Genomic DNA, 15,247 nt, shown 5'->3' with positions numbered 1-15,247 from the left:
TAAAAAATATTTCTGTATTATATGGGTTTCTGAGGCAAGGTTTTCAAATATAAGTTCAAGTTGATAGTGCTAGAGTCTGGAAAGGTTTGGAAACATATGGTTTATTGTTTAAACCATAAAACTTAATATACTCTTGCTCCAATCTGCTCTGACCCTCCTATTTCAGCTCCACTTCCCTATTGTTTAGAGTTGAGCATGAGTTGATTATCCCTGGCACCTAAATCTAGGCAGTCTTCAATTCTGTGGCATCCTTGAACAAGCATCCCAGTGGTTACCAGGCCCCGCAAAGTCATTATGTCAGGGGGCCTAGTAGAAGCCAGAGGAGCCAGACATGGAGAGAGTCAGAATTAGGAGGATTGAACAGATTTGTACAGTGAAGTGTAAAGTTCTATGGTTTTACATTTTATAGCGATTAAAACATATTGTTCTACCACTGGTCATCCCCTTTAAGTCTTAAGCTATTACTGCATTAGTTTTTTTAATAGCAGTAGTCTAAGGCTGGAGTCACATTAGTGTTTCACATCCGATGCGATATGCTAATTACCCTCGGCTCTTGCTCTGCTGCGATCGTGAGCCGAGTGCCATGCTACTGTGCCCCGATCCTCTCGCAAGCATAGCTGCGGAGGACACAGGCAAATTAATTTCTCCATCTCCGCCATTGCCGGCATCCGCGGGAATCACACTGCACTCTTGTGATATCCGAGTGCAGTGCGATGTTTCACATGCACCCATGGATTTATATGGGGAGCATGTGACCAAACTTTTGAGTTTTTTCAGTCCGAACATGATCCTATCAGAGCAGGAACAAAAAAACGCCATTGAGAACAGAATCATATGATTACATCGAAACATATGCAATCTGATATTTAATTAGATTGCATTCATCCGATTTAATCACAAGTGGGAGCGAGCCCTTAAGAGGACCTGTCGCCAGGTTTTGTACTTGGGTTTCCCATAATATAACGATTCTGGAGCACCTTTTCTTAGAACACTAGTTTGTAACACTACGATGTTGTTTTTTCTAGAATTGTATAAATAAATTGATAACTGGGTGTTGCCCTTCCTGTTGTCAAAGAGGTGTGTCTCTATGTTCTGATGTGGTCTGCACTGATTGGACAATTCCAGGCAGTGTAGGGAGACACACCAACTGGTAACGCCCATTTGTCAATTAATTAAAACCATACAGGAGACGGACAGAGGAACAGCACTTCACAGAGTTATGACAAAAAGTGCCCTGGAATTGTAATTTTGTAACAAACAAAAGTATTTAATAGACATGACAGAAGAGTGGACATTTCCACCATAAGCTAATAGTGCTATAATATTCCTGAAATGAAAATGCATTTTTATGACACTGTTAAAGGGATACTACCAAAATCATAAATAGGTTTCATGATACTCTACATCAATTTTTAGTAAACTGGGCCAATATAAGTATAAGAAGTAAAAGCAACCCCAGGCTATATTTATGCCTTTCTTGCCACTGGAACTGTCCTTCTGTAGTTCAATAACCTAGGTCGATGGTGCACAGTGTAGGCATCCTGTCTTGTGCCTCATTGTGCAGCATGCTCACAGCAGAGTGGTTTGTGGCTCCCTGCAGCACTTTCTGGGCTGGCTATATCATCAGCTCAACCATGCTGTGGTGAGCCATCGGTGTTTGATGGAGGACAACATCCGTGCCTAGTTTTATACAGTGCTTTCCTAGGAGGCTGCTGGCACAGCTGCTGCACTCGCCTTCTGCTCAGAGCACAGCACATATCTATCTATATATATGTATTTGTGTTTGTGTAGAAAGTGAATGAACAAATGAGAAATCTAGATCAAATCAATATTTCGTGTGACCACCTTTTGCTTTCAAAACATCAATTTTTCTAGGTACATTTGCTCACAATTTTTAAAGAACTTAGCAAGAAGTTTGTTCCAAATATCTTGGAAAACTACAATTGGGGATATAGCCTTGTGCTAGTCCTTCTGTCTCTTCATTTATTCCCAGACGGTCTCAATGATACTGAGAATCAGGGCCTTGTAGGGGCCATATCATCACTTACCGGACTCCTTGTTTCTTTTCACACTGAAGATGGTTCTTAATGACACTGCTGTATGTTGTATGGGGTCATTTTAATATTCAAGAAGAAATTATCTATTCAAGAAGAAATAAATCTGACGCCTTCCTGAGGGTATTGCATGTTGGATAAGTGTCTGCCTGTATTTCTCAGCATTGAGGACACCATTAATCCTGCCCAAATCCCCAACATTTGCTGAAATGCAGACTCATACTTGCAAGGAACTCCACCATGTGTCACTGATGCCTGCAGATATTCATTATTGTTACTGCTTTCCAGCCCTTCAGTAAAAACTCTTTTGTTACAACAAAATATTTCACATTTTCTGTTTTGAAGGCAAAGAATAGTAACTTCAACTAATAATTTGATTTAAATGTATCTTTTGTTTACTTACTTTACATTCTGTTAATTGCTAAAAATAATCTATTGATACTTCTATTTTTGTAAAGCATTCTTACTTTGTAGCTTTTTTCCACAGTAGTGTATATACGGTACATACAGTATATAGGCAAATTGTCTCTTCAGAGAGGAAGAGGATTTGAACTCTTGTACCACCTATTGGAAGTCACAATGCTAAAAGTCAATATCTTCCCTTTAACGAGCCTTGAAATATGACTTAGGATAAAAGCCAAACCAGAATCTCAAAATTGCAGACATTGTGTTTTGGAATTGTGCCGCTCGTCAGTGCAAAGTATGAAATCTGATTTGATTAAGTGAGAGGCTTCTGAATGGGATCTAAAGGGTAACGCTTCTCCTTGTGGAGAGTGACATGCCTGGCAAGCCAGTGTAAGGCGGCTTACATATATAAGAGAGAAAAGGGAGGTACACTGCAGCACTGAAAATCCATGTGGCTGGGAAATGTAGTTTTAAAGGGAACGTGTCACCAGGTTTTTCCCGTATAAATTAGGGCCAGCACCTGTAAGCCCTCATTTACAGCATTCTAGAATGCTGAATATATGTCCCCAATGCACTTTGCATAGCACAAAAAAGAGCTTTTATTATACTATCCTATGGTGCAGTCCGGTCCAATGGGATTAGAAGGTCTTGATCCGGTGTCTCCTCTTTTCTTGCGATCGCTATATTCCTTCTTGCTTTGTGTGGATGACGCATCCTACCGCATCCACACAGTGTCCTCTTCACACTCCTGCAGTGAGTAAAGTGCTGTAGAGCGCATACATCGGCACTCCTTGACCTTTCCCTGTGCATGCCCATTACAGTACTGGGACTGCCCAATACGTGAGTATAATAAAAGCTCTATATATGGGCTTAGAGGGGCTGGTGCTACTTTATATGGGTAAAACCTGTTCAATTGGTCTGCCCATTCGGCTTTGTGCAGCTGGAAGCACAGAGGGGGAGGAGCAGATTAAATAAAACACATAAACTCAATGTTGGGATTAGTCTGTGTATTAAAAGTATTTATGCTGACACTGTGCTTTGCAAAAAATAATCCTATTGTGCAAGTAATCCTTTAATATCAGGATGATATGAAACCAGGAGATTTCCAACAAACAAGGTTCCCCTTCTCTACAATGTAATGCAACATTAGAAAACAAGTCAAGATGAACCAGTATAAAGGATACACTGCAAATTCCCCCTACAATTGTTATATTCCCTTTTAATAAAATTGGGTGTATGCTTACTGAATAGCACAAAGGAGAGGTCTTATTTTTGTGATGTGGTGTCCTGTCCTTTATGTATATTTCTGGTAACACAAACATATGAATTGGTGATTAGGTCTAAATCTCCATAACCATCCCAGCAGGTGAAACAGTAGGAATCATTAACTTTGTAGAATAGAGTATCATTTGATGTCTACCATTTATTTCTTATCAAAGGAGACATTACAGAGAAATTTGCCTGCTATGCCTGCTTAACTTGTGGCTCCATAATGAAAGTGATGGTGTTTAAGAGGCCGTGTCATTATTCATGCAGTGGCTTTGAAGAAAAGAAAGTCTTTGTTAAAGTGATTTGAGAACAAACGTTATATATTTTCTTGCTAAGTAATGCAATCAAGTAATATTTTATGCAAATAATCCTCACAATTACAGCAGCTGTCATTTGTGAAATTGCCAATTACGTACTAATGAATGCATTACCTTTTGGTTTTCATACTATGACAAAGGCAACAGCACATAGTTCCATAGAAAAGCAGGCCATTGTAGAAATCTGTTTTGATTGTGGCGTTTCTGCTCAGCTTGTAAAGCTGTATAAAGAGAATAAAAATCTGAATCTGCATTTTCCCTTCCCTTAATGAATACTCCGTGATTAATGGACCAACTCGGATAACTTCTAGATCAGTGATGATTTGATTACTTTTTACAGTTCATACCTAATATTATCCATGACTGGTTCATTCATTATGTAAATTAAATAAAAGGAACTGGTGACTTGTTGAAGCAGATCACACGCTTCCACTAAATTGTGACTCGAAATTTGTAGATATTTCGTATTGCATTATGAGGGCTCATTATCATGTACAGGCTTCGTTGTATGACCCAGCATAATGGACTTTATTTTTCCTAATCAGGATAATCATTCCCAGGACTCCAAAATCAGAATCCAGCTAGTCTCCCTGCCAATGTATGGCGTTCTAACCAAGACCAAGTCAGGACAAGCACCTGAGGAGCTATCAGAGTTTTCTTTCTTCACAATGGAAGACATCAAAAATAGGAAGATTAAGTAAGTCGTACTCTCAGAAAGCAGCAACATGAAAACATCTTTAACTAGGGATGAGCGAGTGTACTCGTTGCTCGGGTTTTCCAGAGCACACTCGGGTGATCTCCGAGTATTTGTTAGTGTTCGGAGATTAAGTTTTCATCACCACAGCTGAATGATTTACAGCTACTAGACAGCTTGATTACATGTGAGGAGGATTCCCTAGCAACCAGGCAACCCCCACATGTACTGAGGCTGGCTAGTAGCTGTAAATCATTCAGCTGAGGCGATGAAAACTTAATCTGCGAACACTAACAAATACTCGTAGATCACTCGAGCGTGTTCGGAAAAACCCGAGCAACGAGTATACTCGCTCATCACTAATCTTTACCATTTTACTGTAGATCCTATCTAAAATACTGTGATCTTTAGGTTTACATCTAAATATATTGGAATAATTAGAGGAAAATTCTGGAAGTGGATGACTCTTACAAAAACCCAATGCGCTTATTAAAATGTTTGGAATTGAAGCATTTCATCCAGAGTATTACATTTTCTTATCTGGTTTATGTACAAGAAATGCAATTAAGCATTTTACAGCATAGAAACTAGCTGAACAGTCATTTTTTTGTTACGTACCTGTCATTTGTAGGTATTCCACGCTATCAGAGATGGACAACCAGCCACTCACTGATCTCTTCCACTTCACGGTGTACAATGAGGACAATGATCGTCTGGACAATCAGATATTCACTATCACCATTACACCAGCGAGTAGGAGTCTAACTGTAATTCAGCCTGGCGAGCAAATAACGGTAAGTGTACTCCGACAAGAGTAAAAAATCTAACTCCCCTTGATTTTTTTATTTTTCCAAATATGACCCACCATTTAAAGACTTATGTGAGAAATATTGGATCAATCGGATTCCACCTCTCTGCACTTTTGGCAATCAACTAGATGACTGTCTGAAAGGGCCTCTGTCCTTGTGTCGGTGGTACAGCCTCTTCAATGTTAACATTTATAAAAACTTAATTTCAGCTAACCCAGTTGCTCTATGCTCATGCACCTGGGGCTCAGACACCGGCCTCGCCCTGGCCTCACATCAAGGATAACAGAAAAAATTGGAGTCCGGCTCAACAGGACTGGATTTTCCTTTTTATTTTTCATAAGAAATTACAGTGCATACAAAAGAAAAATGTACGTGGTCAAAATGCGTCTACTGGGTCATGTCGACCATGAACATTTTTCTTTTGTATGCACTATAATTAGTGATGAGCGAATATACTCGTTACTCGAGATTTCCCGAGCACGCTCGGGTGTCCTCCGAGTATTTTTTAGTGCTCGGAGATTTCGTTTTCATCGCCGCAACAGAATGATTTACAGCTGTTAGCCAGCATAAGTACATGTGGGGATTCCCTAGCAACCAGGCAACCCCATGTACTTATGCTGGCTAACAGATGTAAATCATTCAGCTGCGTCAACAAAAACTAAATCTCCGAGCACTAAAAAATACTCGGAGAACACCCGAGCATGCTCTGGAAATCTCAAGCAACTAGTATACTCGCTCATCACTAACTATAATTTCTTTTGAAAAATGTTAACATTGCTCTGACTATCTGCTCAGCGGACACTTAGGGATCTCGGCTTTGTGCCAGTCACTTATTCTAAACCATTGCTACTAATTAGACAGGGTTTTGAGAAATGTAAAACGGTGAGAAACTACAACACTTGTGGCTAGCTGGTAGATGGGGGTGTCAAGTGTTGGACCCCCACCAATCTAATATTGATAACCTATACTAAGAGATTTTAGAAGGTTGGATATCACCTTTACAGTCAGGTGTCACACATTTACCTGCCAAACCACATTGTTAAAATCAATGAAAAAGTGAAAACAAAACCTCTATGTTTGCCTCTGGTTTAACCACAACGGTTATAGAAAAATACTATCTCTTTAGCTGATAAATGTTATGTGACACATCACTTGCTATACTATTAAGGACAAACAAAATGGACCTTCTGTTGAAATACATTTAATGATTTTGCTAAATTCATAGGTGCAAGAAGGAGGGAGAATTCCTTTATCTGCACATGATATACTACCCCTTAAGTCTGTCGCATTCGTACCTAGGCTACAAATGAATATTGTCAGAGAGCCAAGGTTTGGTTACCTTGAGAACATAAAAAACGGTAAGTCTAGTATTTTCTCAATGCTTGGAATGAAATGTGAACAGTGTGTATTTTTTAATGCTATCTGTTGTGTATTTTGATGTTGAATCAGTTTTGAGAAGCAAAACATATCTCTTCTGTGAGATTGCTTCAAACTTGCTGCTGGCTATACATTTCTTCTGTGACATGTGCTAATGTTTAAATGAGCTGAGTAAAGATGAATGTGCTATCAGATGAAGAACTTTATATTGCTGCTTAGGTGTTTCTGCAAGAAGTCAGCTGTATCCGACTTTAAAACTCCTTGGACTGCATTTCTCAAAATGAATGAAAACCTATAATTAAACTAATGCAACTCTATGCTTGTGGGATACACAGTCCCATATACATGCAATTAAAAGGATTTTCCCATTATATTAAGCCATGACATATTGCTACTATATAAGGGACTCTGCACTCCACTATATGACGTAGATGAGACCATTTGTAATCCAAAACAGAACACGTGTGACGTTTCAGTCACCAATTGAGACCTGTGTCTGACCCAAGGTATTGCGGAAATAAGAGGAAGGGTGCGCTATATGGTGACGGAGGTCCCTTTTGTTCACTGGTGTTCGCCGACGTCACTGGAAATCCCGCGCTTGTGCAGTGTTCATTGTGTTGCCACACTTGCGCTGTTTGTATTGGGGGAGCCAGTCTTGCGCAATGTATAATTAAGGAGCAAAATATATTTACAGTACTTAGAAAATCTGTGACGTACTGAATACTTATTTCACCCAATATATCTGCAATATGTCATCATTTAATTTTTGGTGGGATCCAAACTTTGCCAACCACAAAGTTTACCAGAACAAAAAGGTGACAGGACTAGTAAGGCATAACAGCACCCTCGGAAAGTTTCAACTGATAATCCAAGACTGTATTCATATTTCAATTCAACTATGCAATTTATTGTATAAATCAGTAGGAAATTCAAGTATAAGAAACTTTGGAAACTTAGCATGATTCAAGAGTACATACGAATTTAAAAAAACAAAAGAAAAACTTTTATCAGAGAATTCTGGTACGACTCCGTCTTGCTGATTGCCAATACAGTGAGGTGTCAGGTTGCACCTACTATTACACTTTATGATGAGGGAAGAGGAAAGAGAAGTAAAGCACAGAGGGAGACAAAGAAAGATTGTGCCGAGCTTTCTAAAAAGTGTTTTACCTAAACCCTGAGCTGGATTCACATCTAGACTGATTACTATTATAACTCTGTAATCTACTCGATACCTCTGCTGCTTCTGCCTGTGCGCTAACTAAGGAATTAAGTGCAGCAACCCCTTTCTGTGTGCTGCACTGTGTATGGAAGAGCTCATAGCAGCTAGTCTCCTCCCACCAGCTCAGAGTCAATTGTACATTTAGAGATAGAGCTTGCACAGGGAAAACTGGTGAAAATGGTAAATACAAGCCATATAATTGCTTGAAATAGTTTTATTCCTCATGTACACATATCACAGTTTACTACTTGAAAGTAGTGTTACCCTTTAATCTTTGTAATGCATTCTGTATCAGTGTGATCATTAACATTATAACATAGGACTTGCATGTCTTGCATCTTTATACTGTGATCATATTGCTGAGCTGCTGTGTACATGTTTTTCTGTATACATGAGATAGCACATGTATGGCAGTATCTGTGCAGTTGTGGGTGTTTTAAGAAACACACTCTGGTCCATACAGAGCAGTACACAAAATTACAGTTGAGTCTTTTCAAAGTTTATTGACATTTCTGTTGGTTGACTTTGTGTTGGGTTGACATTATTCACCATAATTCAGAAAGCTCATAGATCAATTTAGTAATACAAGTAGTTTTAGAGTGTAACATTTTCTTGTATTATGCGATATATTAGCCTGTGAAATGTACGGCAAAGTCCTCCTCCATTTCACATACAGTGGGAGAAAAAAGTATTTAGTCAGCCACCAATTGTGCAAGTTCTCCCACTTCAACAGATGAGAGAGGCCTGTAATTGACATCATAGGTAGGCCACAACTATGAGAGTCAAAATTGAGAAAACAAATCCAGAAAATCACCTTGTCTGATTTGGCAAGAATTATTTAGCGAATTATGGTGGAAAATAAGTATTTGGTCACCTAAAAACATACAAGATTTCTGGCTCTCACAGACCTTTAATTTCTTCTTTAAGAGGCTGCTCTGTCCTCCACTCGTTACCTGTAGTAATGGCACCTGTTTGAAGTTGTTATCAGTATAAAAGACACCTATGCATAACATCTAACAGTCACACTCCAAACTCCACTATGGTGAAGACCAAAGAGCTGTCGAAAGGACACCAGCAGCAAAATTGTAGCTCTGCACCAGGCTGGAAAGACTGAATTTTCAATGGGCAAGCAGCTTGGTGTGATGAAATCAACTGTGGGAGCAATAATAAGAAAATGGAAGACCTACAAGACCACTGATAATCTCCCTCGATCTGGGGCTCCACGCAAGACCTCACCCCGTGGAGTCAAAATAATCATGAGAACGGTGAGCAAAAATCCCAGAACAACACGGGCGACCTAGTGAATGACCTGTATAGAGCTGGGACCACCGTAACAAACGCTACCATGAGTACCACACTACGCCGCCAGGGATTCAGATCCTGCAGTGCCAGACGTGTCCCCCTACTTAAGCCAGTGCATGTGCGGACCCGTCTGAAGTTTGCTAGAGAGCATTGGATTATCCAGAAGAGTATTGGGAGAATGCCATATGGTCTGATGAAACCAAAGTAGAACTGTTTGGTAGAAAAAAAACTCGTTGTGTTTGGAAGAGACAGAATGCTGAGTTGCATCCAAAGAACACCATACCTATTGTGAAGCATGGGGGTGGCAACATCATGCTTTGGTTCTGTTTCTTTGCAAAGGGACCAGGACGACTGATCCATGTACATGAAAGAATGAATGGGGCCATGTATCGTGAGATTCTGAGTGCAAACCATCCTTCCATTAGCAAGGGCATTGAAGATGAAACACGGACGGGTCTTTCAGCATGATAATGATCCCAACCACACCGCCAGGGCAACGAAGGAGTGGCTTCGTAAGAAGCATATGAATGTCCTGTAGTGGCCTAGCCAGTCTCCAGATCTCATCCCCATAGAGAACCTTTGGAGAGAGTTGAAAGTCCGTGTTGCCCAGCGACAGGCCCAAAACATCACTGCTCTAAAGGAGATATGCATGGAAGAATGGCCCAACATACCAGCAAGAGTGTGTGCCAACCTTGTGAAGACTTACAGAAAATGTCATTGTCATTGCCAACAAGGGATATATAACAAAATATTGAGATGAGCTTTTGTTAATGACCAAATACTTATTTTCCACCATAATTTGCAAAATAAATCTTGCCAAATCAGACAAGGTGATTTTCTGGATTTGTTTTCTCAATTTTGACTCTCATAGTTGCGGTCTACCTAAGATGTCAATTACATGCCTCTCTCATCTTTTTAAGTGTGAGAACTTGCACAATTTGTGGCTGACTAAATACTTTTTTCCCCACTATATATGTAATATGGCAAACTAGACCATTACTATTACAATACTATCTTTTTAAATGTTTCCATTTAAGGTGTCTCTTGTGACCTTAGTCGGAGTGTATCTTTAAATTATACAGTAAAAAACAGGGATTTTTGTGTACTCACCGTAAAATCCTTTTCTCCGGGCCACTCATTTGGTGACATAGGACAGTGGGTGTATGTTACTGCCACAAGGAGGCTGACACTAAGTGAATACAAAAAAAGTTAGCTTCTCCTCTGCAGTATACACCACCCACGGGCTCCAGACTGAACCAGTTCAGTGACCAAGCAGTAGGAGATTATGATCAACAACAATAGGTACAACATGTCAAACCAGAGAACAATCATAGCCATCAGAGTGGGTGCTGTGTCCCCCAATGAGTGGCTCGGAGAAAAGGATTTTACGGTGATTACACAATCCCTGTTTCTCCTTTGCCACATTGGGGGACACAGGACCGTGGGACGTCCTAAAGCAGTCCCTGGGTGGGGAAATAACATAACCGAGTAAACCCCAAGTACCCCTGTCTAAAGGTGCGCCACTGCTGCCTGCAGAAGACGTCTGCCCAGGCTCGTATCTGCTGAGGTCTGAGTGTGGATAATTGTAATGCTTTGAGAAAGTGTGCAGGCTAGACCAGGTTGCCGCTTTGCAAACCTGTTCTGCTGACGTTTGATGCTGAATGGCCCATGAAGCACCTACCGACTGATTGGAGTGTGCCTTGATCCCCGCTGGAGTAGGCTTGCCTCTGACACGGTAAACTTCCTGAATAGCTGAACGAATCCACCTGGCTATTGTCGACTTAGAAGTAGCAAATCTTTTCCGGTGGCCCTCCGGGAGCACGAACAGCGCATCCGTCTGATGAAATGATGCCGTTCTCGAAACATACCTTCTGAGAGCTTTCACGAGATCCAAAGTGTGAAAAGCCTTCTCCACACGGTACACCGGTGTCGGGCAAAATGAGGGTAAGACAATGTCCTCGTTAGACGAAATGAAGACACCACTTTGGTAGGAAGGGCGGGGACGGCCTGAGAACCACCTTGCCCCGATGAAAAGTCAGAAAGGGAGCCAGGCAGGACAGAGCAGCCACTTCCAAAAATCTTCTGATTCCATGAGAGGTGAGAGAGAGACACATCCTGTAACGGTTCGAAAGGAGATTCCTGTAGGACACAGAGGACCAGGTTAAGGTCCCAGGCGTCTAAAGGCGCTCTGTAGAGAGGTGCCACGTGGGAGACTCCCTGAAAGAAAGTTCTCACCTGCGGTTTGGAAGTGATCTTACTCTGAAACAAGACTGACAAGGCAGATACCTGTCCTTTGCGGGAGCTCAGTGCTAGGCCAGAGTCCAGACCGGACTGAAGAAATTCCAAACTGGAGGGAATGGAGAAAAACAGAGGAGATCACCTCTTGGGAGAAACCAGCTTTGGTTAGGGCCCAGGATTCAACGGCCAAGCCATCAAACACAGGACCCCGAGTTCTGGTCATAAATTGGGCCCTGGGAAAGCAGGTGTGGTCGATCTGGTAGTCGCCAAGAGACATCTGTGACAAGTTGCACTAATTCTTCATACCACGCTCAGCATGGCCAGTCTGGACCAACTAAGATCACCGGTACCCCCTCTGCTTTGATCTTCCTGATGACCTTCGGAAGCAAAGGCAAACAGGTAGGGAAGACGAAACTGACTCCATGGAAGGACCAGCGCATCCACCCCAATGGCTCTCGGGTCCCAGGACCGAGCTACAAACTCGGGCACCTTGGCATTCAACCATGACGCTGTCAGGTCCACATCCGGGGTCCCCCAGTGAAGACAGACCTGCTGGAAAATCTCCGGATGGAGAGACCACTTTTTCGAGGCCAGACCTTGACAGCAGAGGAAGTCCACAGCCCAGTTTTCCACACCCGGGATGTGAACCACCGAGATAACCGAGTGGTTCCTTTTGGCCCAGCGAAGGATCTGTTCCACCTCGCGCATTGCCGCTTTGCTGTGGGTGCCCCCTTGATGATTGATGTAAGCCACATCCGTGGCATTGTCTGATTGAATTCGGATGAGGCGGCCTATCAGGAGACAATGGAACTGTCGAATCACTCGAATCTCCAGGACATTGATGGGAAGACATGACTCGCGAGGAGACCAACGCCCCTGAGCAGTAATGACATGCGGATGCACTCCGTTAAGGATTGGAAGGACATTCCCTTGATCAAGAGGTCATCTAGGTAAGGGAAGACGACCAAGCCCCGGGAGTGTAGAATGAACATGACGGCCTCCATGACCTTTGTGAACACCCTGGGGGTGGTGGCAAGGCTGTGAACTGAAAATGTTTTTTCGCGGACGACAAAGCGCAGGAACCTTTGGTGAAGGGGAAAGATTGCGATGTGAACATACGTATCCCGAATATCGATGGAGGCTAGGAGATCCCCTATCTCCATTGATTGACGGAACAGAGGAACTTCATCCTGAAATATTGGACTCTGACAAATTTGTTTAGGAGCTTTAGATCCAGAATGGGTCTGACTGTACCATCCTTTTTTGGGACCACAAATAGATTCGAATAGAAACCCTCGAATCTCTCATTTTCTGGAACCGGGGTAATGACCCCGTCTTAGCGGAGTGACTGGATGGCTTGGTAAAAAGACCGAGCCCTTGTTCCTGCTTTGAGGGGACAGGAGGCAAAGAACCGGGTCGGGTGATGAGAAGCAAATTCTATTTTGTATCCGGAGGACACCAGATCCCTGACCCATTCGTCGTGGATGACGGCGAGCCAGAAATGGCAAAACTGGAGTAGGCGGCCGCCTACTCTGCTGGTGTTGTCCGGACAATGTTGCGAGTCATTTAGTCGAGAGTCTCTGGGACCTAGATCCCCTAGATCTGGCCTGCTTGGAGCAGATCTTCCACGAGTGGTTGGTTTTGTACGAAGCCTGTGGACTCTTGTCCCTGTGAGCGGGACGCCCCGAGCCTGGTGTATTGGCCATAGAGGACCAACCGAAATTGCTCCATCTTCAATGGAAGGTGCAGTCCGGTCCTTCTTTACTCCTGGAGCGGTGTATGTGGGCTGAAGATGGCTGCTGAGATCAGGAAGGTGCTCTTGCAATGAGCAAGAAGCGCCAAGCAGGTGGGCGGGACCGTCGACGCGACATTCACTTGTGGGCAGAGCTTACCGGCTTGTGGCCTAGCATAGGCCGAAGCCGGGGACTAAATTAGCGGTGCCTGGCCGGAAGAGGCGACCGGGCCCGCAACACGCTACAGGAGCCCCCAGGATCCGAAACTCACTGCCGGAGCCTGGAGGGGGAGAAAAAACAAAGCTGCCATTCTGCTTACAGGTCAGGGCTGTGATGTTGACGATGCAGGATCCCTCAATCCACAGTCCCCTTTTGCAGCGGAGGTGTAGAGAGACCGACCGGCTCCTTGCAGCACCGCTGTTCAATCAGTGGTGGTAAGTGGGAGCAGCATGGTAGCCATAGGAGCCTCTGTGAATCCTATGGGTTCACTCCCATAGGATGTAACAAGTATGTGTCCGGCTGTAGCCTGACTCAGAAGGGAGTACTTGGAGGCGACACTCCATGTTCCCGTCTGTTGCTGGTGCGGTGAGATCAGCGCCCTAGAGGGAACAGTCACCCCTAGGATGGCTCAGGCCTGGCTTGTGCGTTGCAGGAGAGGATACGGGGAGGGGACACTCCCCGTGCTCGCCTGTTGTTGGTTGGGGGAGATCGGACCCTTGAAAGGGTTCGTTGTCCCTATGTTCCTTGTAGAAAAAAGGTAAAAATTGAAAAAAACCAATAAAATAAAAAAGTATGGTCTGAATAGCAGACCCCGTGTACCTCCTACGGACACTAAGCAGGAACTTGTTCGGTCTGGAGCCAGTGGGTGGTGTATACTGCAGAGGAGGAGCTAACTTTTTTGTATTCACTTAGGGTCAGTCTCCTTGTGGCAGCAGCATACACCCATGGTCCTGTGTCCCCTAATGTGGCGAAGGAGAAATAATGAATTATTGATGATATATGATATCATAAATGTCAACTGTGTTTTCTTGAGTTTTCTTTAAGTACCATAGATCTTCCCACACTACAAAACACTACCGAAAGATTAATTGTCTTCCTATGAAATTGGCTTTAGTTGAAAATAAATAAAAAACTATTTTAAGCTCCATTGGGGACAGTTTTGTAAAGGGCTCTTGAATTTGTTGGCACTCTATGAATGTGTATAACCGCCCGCAATATATATATATATTTTTTATTTTTGTTTTGCAAAACATTGAAACAGGAGGTCGAACTTCTCTGGGAGGTCAAGAGGGTTCAGAATCTTCATTTTCAATTCAGGATATCATAGAAAATTACATCTACTATGTTCAGAGTGTCCATGACAGCGTGGAGCCAAGTGTTGACTACTTTAGTTTCTTTATGACTGATGGATCGAGCCAGTCTGAAATTCATAATATCACTATCACTATAGAGGTGAGTGTTTTTATTTGGTTCTAAAAATATATTGTGCAAAGAAGATATGTATCAAGGCCAATTGTGATTTGTTCTCTTAAGTATGCAAGTTCGGTCGAAACAGCTGATGGCCAAAACAACCATTTGACGTGGTCAGTTTTACTGTGCCCCATGCAGCCTTCTTAAATATTCAATGGTATATTGGTCAATATGGCATTATGTGACACATGTAATTTCATTCCACACTGCGTAACAAAAAGTAATCAGAGTGTACTGGAACAAATGAAAGTTTAATGAGAACATCAGAGAAAAATAAGCTCAAGTGATTTGCTCAGTTGGCTTCAAGGAAAGCATAAAACACTAATATGCAATCATTTAGGCTTATTCAAAACAGTAATA

At 42.5% G+C, this 15,247-nt stretch overlaps 1 protein-coding gene and 1 long non-coding RNA gene across 2 annotated transcripts in view; one reads left to right on the top strand and one right to left on the bottom strand.

Annotated features, from left to right (window-relative positions):
* Positions 1–2,069, bottom strand: part of LOC143786292 (uncharacterized) — a 46,902-nt gene extending 44,833 nt beyond the window's left edge. Inside the window, exon 1 of the long non-coding RNA XR_013218252.1 lies at positions 2,049–2,069. This is a non-coding gene — a long non-coding RNA (uncharacterized LOC143786292). The remainder of the gene's footprint in view (positions 1–2,048) is intronic.
* Positions 1–15,247, top strand: part of FRAS1 (Fraser extracellular matrix complex subunit 1) — a 653,238-nt gene that overhangs the window by 504,240 nt on the left and 133,751 nt on the right. The window contains exons 39-42 of the mRNA XM_077275534.1: positions 4,591–4,742; positions 5,371–5,533; positions 6,774–6,906; positions 14,679–14,869. Of these exons, the coding sequence (XP_077131649.1) occupies positions 4,591–4,742; positions 5,371–5,533; positions 6,774–6,906; positions 14,679–14,869 (639 nt within the window). The remainder of the gene's footprint in view (positions 1–4,590; positions 4,743–5,370; positions 5,534–6,773; positions 6,907–14,678; positions 14,870–15,247) is intronic.

The sequence above is a fragment of the Ranitomeya variabilis genome, chromosome 1 (assembly GCF_051348905.1).
Source record: "Ranitomeya variabilis isolate aRanVar5 chromosome 1, aRanVar5.hap1, whole genome shotgun sequence".
Taxonomy (NCBI): domain Eukaryota; kingdom Metazoa; phylum Chordata; class Amphibia; order Anura; family Dendrobatidae; genus Ranitomeya; species Ranitomeya variabilis.
The sequence above is the reverse complement of the archived record's forward strand: the minus strand, read 5'-3'. Positions and strand labels throughout refer to the sequence as shown.